Source organism: Penaeus chinensis, chromosome 13 (assembly GCF_019202785.1).
Source record: "Penaeus chinensis breed Huanghai No. 1 chromosome 13, ASM1920278v2, whole genome shotgun sequence".
Taxonomy (NCBI): domain Eukaryota; kingdom Metazoa; phylum Arthropoda; class Malacostraca; order Decapoda; family Penaeidae; genus Penaeus; species Penaeus chinensis.
Window position 1 is genome coordinate 24,782,364 of NC_061831.1, and position 5,223 is coordinate 24,787,586.

At 40.6% G+C, this 5,223-nt stretch overlaps 1 protein-coding gene across 2 annotated transcripts in view; it reads right to left on the minus strand.

Moving 5' to 3' along the window:
• Positions 1–1,051: 1,051 nt before the first annotated feature.
• The window catches only part of LOC125031720 (ubiquitin carboxyl-terminal hydrolase 26-like), a 149,235-nt gene continuing 145,063 nt past the window's right edge, over positions 1,052–5,223 (minus strand). The window contains exons 19-20 of one of the 2 annotated variants that reach the window (XM_047622640.1): positions 3,586–3,650; positions 1,052–3,061 (exon numbers count right to left, since the gene is read on the minus strand). In XM_047622640.1, coding sequence (XP_047478596.1) covers positions 2,993–3,061; positions 3,586–3,650 — 134 coding nt within the window. In that variant the 3' untranslated portion in view covers positions 1,052–2,992. Of the gene's footprint in view, positions 3,062–3,550; positions 3,651–5,223 lie in introns of both variants that reach the window. The other variant, XM_047622641.1, reaches the window with a different exon arrangement.

A 5,223-nucleotide genomic window follows, 5' to 3' on the forward strand; every position in this document is an offset into this window, starting at 1 on the left:
GTATCTACATCTTTTAAACGTCAGATATCACTCGGCGGTGAGTAAAAGTCAGTTCTTACAAAAAAAAGTAGTCTTTAGCTATGAAGCATGGAGCTAAATCCATCTATCTCTTTCAGTAACATTTACAGTTGTAATACTGAAGTTGGGTCATGTTGATTTCTGGGATAATCAAATTTTCAGTGAAGGATTTTCATTATGATTTCCGGAAGTGAAGCACACAGATATATCAGCACATAATGCTAGTAATGGTTAGTAACGTTGGTCGTTTTAATTTCGTAGGAATCCATCCCACGCAATGGTTTCAACATACTTCGGCTCACTTGTATACAGGAGAGTTGAATACCATGGTTAGCGTTTTAATGCTGGAAATGGAGACCCTTTAAAATAGGCTTGAAATAAAATAGTGTATTTCATGTTTCGTTTGATTCTAATCAGGATTTTTGAACCAGTAGAACCAGAAGTTTACATGATTTGTAAAGTATTTGGTGTATGAATGTATTGTCAACAGGGCAAGAAGAATCAAACTGTAAACACCTTTGGAAATAGAACTATTAGGTTTTGATATTTTTCACTTGTTTTACAATGCTACAGAACTTTGAATGCTTATCATAGAGAGAAGTCGTAAAATAACAAAAATACTGGGAAGACTTTATCTGAAGTTTGTGTACAGATGATAGCGACATTCATCTTGCATTGGTGAGGTGTAAAGTGTCGAGTAAACAGCTGATATTACTACAAAGGCATGAAGAATATATGCAACATCTGGCGTTGAAGCAGTGTTAACAGGTTGCAGACAGATGGTATATTGCTGAAGGGCTGTCATTAACCAGCTGGTATCTATTACACAGATGGTCTCTTATCATACATGGAATGAAGTAAAACACATTTTTGTACTGTAATAATATATATCAATGGCTTTTATTTGACCGGGTACCTTTTGCTATTTGTTTTTTTTCGTTACGTTTCTGTTTCTTAATTTTCTGTTTTATCCCCATCCTCAATTTTCTGAGACAATCCCAAATCGAACAAAAGAGGTAAGAAATAATCTTGCTTGATTGGCAGACAGATTTTATTAGGTGTATCGTTGTATCCATAAGGTCTAAAGCCTTACACATGATACCTGGAATTTTACTTGCCTTAATAACTGTACATAACAATATTAATAAATTGTACCAATCATACATTTGAAGAAAAATAGGGTATCAATTCTATGCAAAAAACATTCAGCCGATTATGTAAAAATAAAGTGAAGGAGCCTTTGTTTTCTTCTTGCTATATGGATTAATAAAATCTATATTAATCCCGGAGAACACTGTAGATTAAATGCAATAAATACAAACTGAATCTACGTTCTATGGTGAATAGCTATACAACCTATAAGATCTGACATTAAGGATGCACTTTAATTAAAACGACACGCAGATTTTCCAGTATTACATAAAGTGACACAAAGTATAATTAGGAGACAAAAGAGACAATCCACAGTCGCTGAAAAACAACTAAACAATCACATACACATGACTGACAAATACATCGACAAATGGAACAGACTGAGAAACAGACATACGCATGGAAAAGAAAACGGTCTACGTCTTTCTGAAAGACTCACTCACATATAATGACACACAAACACACACTGAAATACACTGAGACACTCATCCACTCTCTCTCAGTCTTCCAAACAAACAAGATGCATAGACAGACACTCACTCTCTCACCAGACACGAAAAGAAACGACACATATACACGACGAACGACCGAACTCACTGGTAACTGAAGAACAACCACGTCTTCTGCAGGATATACCTGATCTCCTATCATAACAAATCAAAATATACTTTTAAGCCGGAAAAAGCAGAAAAATACAACTCCAAAATTATCTACATCGCTGAGAGAAGAATGCTTAATAAAAATGTGCTTAAGAATGTTTACATATATGCGTGGTACATAGCACCACATAACAAAACTGGGCTGCGTGTGCTTCCCCTTTCTGCCCTCTCTCCCAAGAAGAGGTCCTTAGAAAAAAATAAAACAATGAAATAAAAACAAAAGAGAACATCACAAATGCGGGCATGCAAGAGTGGTCCCTCTAACCACTGCCCTGTGCTAGGCTTACGAACTAGCTAACAGGCTTCAGTTGGTACATATCGAGTGTCAGTGACTGGGGTTTAATTCCCTTACCGAAGCCAAAGGATTAACTAAAACACAGCAGACTGTATTGGCTGAAAATCATATATACTGTATACATTGTTTTTCTAACTCAGTTTTTTTATTAAGAAAGAAAACTCCCTTTGCCACAGAGGAACATACTGACATATAAAGTATTTACTCTACAAAATCTTATGTTAAAAAAACGAAGCATTTATCGAAGAAATGAACTAGAGCATTGGACTGCCACAAGGAAGCCTACGACACAAGCTGAAAGACTCCACACTGCCAATCCTTGCAGAAATCACTTCGGAGTTAGCAGTCGTCTTGAACATTCAACCCATATCTTGGTTATTAAAAATACGAAACGGAAAGCTTGTAGCAGTCACCACTGATTTCATAAAAGAAAGAAAAGAGAAAGAAAAAGAAGAAAAGTCTGCAAACTATACATAAATGAGAGCAGACATAAATGCTTGGGAAGTACGAAAGCTCTGGGATATTTCCCATTGCTCGTGATCTGTTGGTAAGATCGGGATGCCACTATTCCATCACTAAGAGGTGGACACAAAGGGGGTGGAAGACGGGGCTCTCTCAGGGGGATGTGGATCGCTAGAGTAGTGGGCATGGAGAAGAGGAAAGTGTAGTAGCAGTAGTAGTAGAAGATAAGGAAGAAGAGCAACAAGTGGGAGGAGAAGGAGGAGAAGGAGGAAGAGGATGGAGAGGAGGAGGAAGAGAAGAAAGCTTCAGAGGTGCATGTGCGTCGCGGGAGAAAACAATCCGGGAAGCAAGACGTTGCGAGAAAGGTGGTGGCGATTGTGCTGCAACTTCACTACTAAGAGCTTGTTCAGGTACGGTCGCTGTTCGATCCAGGTTGGCAAGAGCCCACAGCTGTTCCTTCCTCGTGTTCCCTCGTCTGGAAGAAAACAAAGAATTCAGGACATATTCATTTTTTATAACTAGTACAGCCAATAATAACGAGAAAACAATGGGCGTTTTCATTTGTTGCCAAAGCGCAGACGAATACATGCATGGTAACCTGCATGCATGAAGGATGTTTAATATCTAAAAGCTACTATCAACGAATACTATGATATCTACATAACGGAAAATCAAGACAAAAAATAAATAACGAATTTGTAATGTGAAATTCATAAAAGGAGAAGGGGAAGGGGAAGGGGAAGGAGGGGGGGGGGAAGGGTGAAAGAAGGTTGACAAAGAGAGAGAGAGAGAGAGAGAGAGAGAGAGAGAGAGAGAGAGAGAGAGAGAGAGAGAGAGAGAGAGAGAGAGAGAGAGAGAGAGAGATCCCACAACAAGTACTTCACGCCCGCAAGACCCAAGTGTGAGGGAGGATGAGAGAGCATGCAGCCTTCGAAGGATTCTACTCCACCACTACTCCACCTACCACTACGAACGTGCAACGCCACCCTTCCACCTCACCAGTCCTCCTCCATCTCGTTGAACTCCACCATGCCGTCGCCCGCCGCCAGCTGCATGTCCTCCACCTGTGCAGGAACACAAAATGTCACGTTAATACATGAATAATAATAATAATGATGATAATGATAATAATAATAATAAAAATAATAATATCTATGATAATGATAATAATAATGATAACTATGATAGAAATAATAATGAAAAAAAATAATAATGATAATAAAAATAATAATAATAATAACAATAATGACGATAATAACAATCATAACAAAGCTACTGATAATAACTATAACTACAACGATAAAAATAGTAATCATCATAACTAATAATTATAACAAAATAATAATAACAACAGTGAAAATCATAACAACGATAATAATAACAAGACTAATAAAGCACTAATAATAGTAATAATGACGACAAAATTGGCAATACTAATACTAGTAACAATACCAATAATGCCGCAAACAGTAAATGCGTTAGGTACCGTAGTAGTCTTTTAAACCGAAATTCTGCATCTCAATCTGGCGCTGGAAAACAAAAACAAAACAAAAACAAACCAAAAACAAAAACAAAACAAAACAAAACAAACAACGCTCGTCTTTATCTTGTGACATCAAGCACTGACAGAGATGCATAAACACAGATATGCGTATCGAGCTAATTTGTGCTCTTAAAAGCGCTCACCTAAAACGACCGAGTGTACTTTACGTCTCACTAAAGGAATGCTTCAGCTGACAGATATGTGTGTGTGTGTGTGTGTGTGTGTGTGTGTGTGTGTGTGTGTGTGTGTGTGTGTGTGTGTGTGTGTGTGTGTGTGTGTGTGTGTGTTTGTGTGTGCGTGTGTGCGTGTGTGTGCACGTGAGCGCCTGCATTTATGTGCGTGACATGGTACATGTGTGTGCACAAGTGCGTGTCTCGGAGACGTCCATGTGTGCAGTAAATCACTTGAGTATCGCGCGGACCAAAAACAATGGTAACATCATCACCGGCCTCCCCGCGCCCGGGAGCTCGGGACCCCCCACGGCACGCCGACGATCGCTGCTCTTAAGCGCAACACACACTGCGCTGTCTATCAAATATGCAAAGCACCAATAATAAAAAACAGCGAATGGAGGAATAAATTAAAAAGAGAAAACACAATACAAAGAGCTAAAAAAACAGCACTCAAGCAAGGCCACCCCGTCAGCCAACAGCGCTGCTGCATGTGTGCCTCTTGTCTTCATAATAAACAATAAATATTCCTCGCACCAAAGGGGTCGGGCCTCCCCTCCCCCTCCGTCCCTCCCCGCCCCATCGCCTGTGGCCGCCCCCCTCCCCCTCGGCCCGCGCGGACAGCTTGAGGCCGCCCGGGGGTGAGGGGTTCCCACGAGGGTAAGGTGGCACATCGCGAATGAGGGGAGAGGGGGTAAGGGGGGGGAGGCGGGGGGCGAGAGGCGAGCAACGTGTTGGCGGCCCATACCAGAAGAAGAGGGGAAGAAGAGGGGAAGGGGAAGAGAAAGGGGGAGGAGGAGGGGAAGGAGGACGGGAGGAGCTGGCACGGGCGATAAGAAATATGTCCTGATGCGCACCAGCTTTACATACGAATCAAATACAGAACAGACATGCACATACACAGCTTCTGGTACGCACATATCT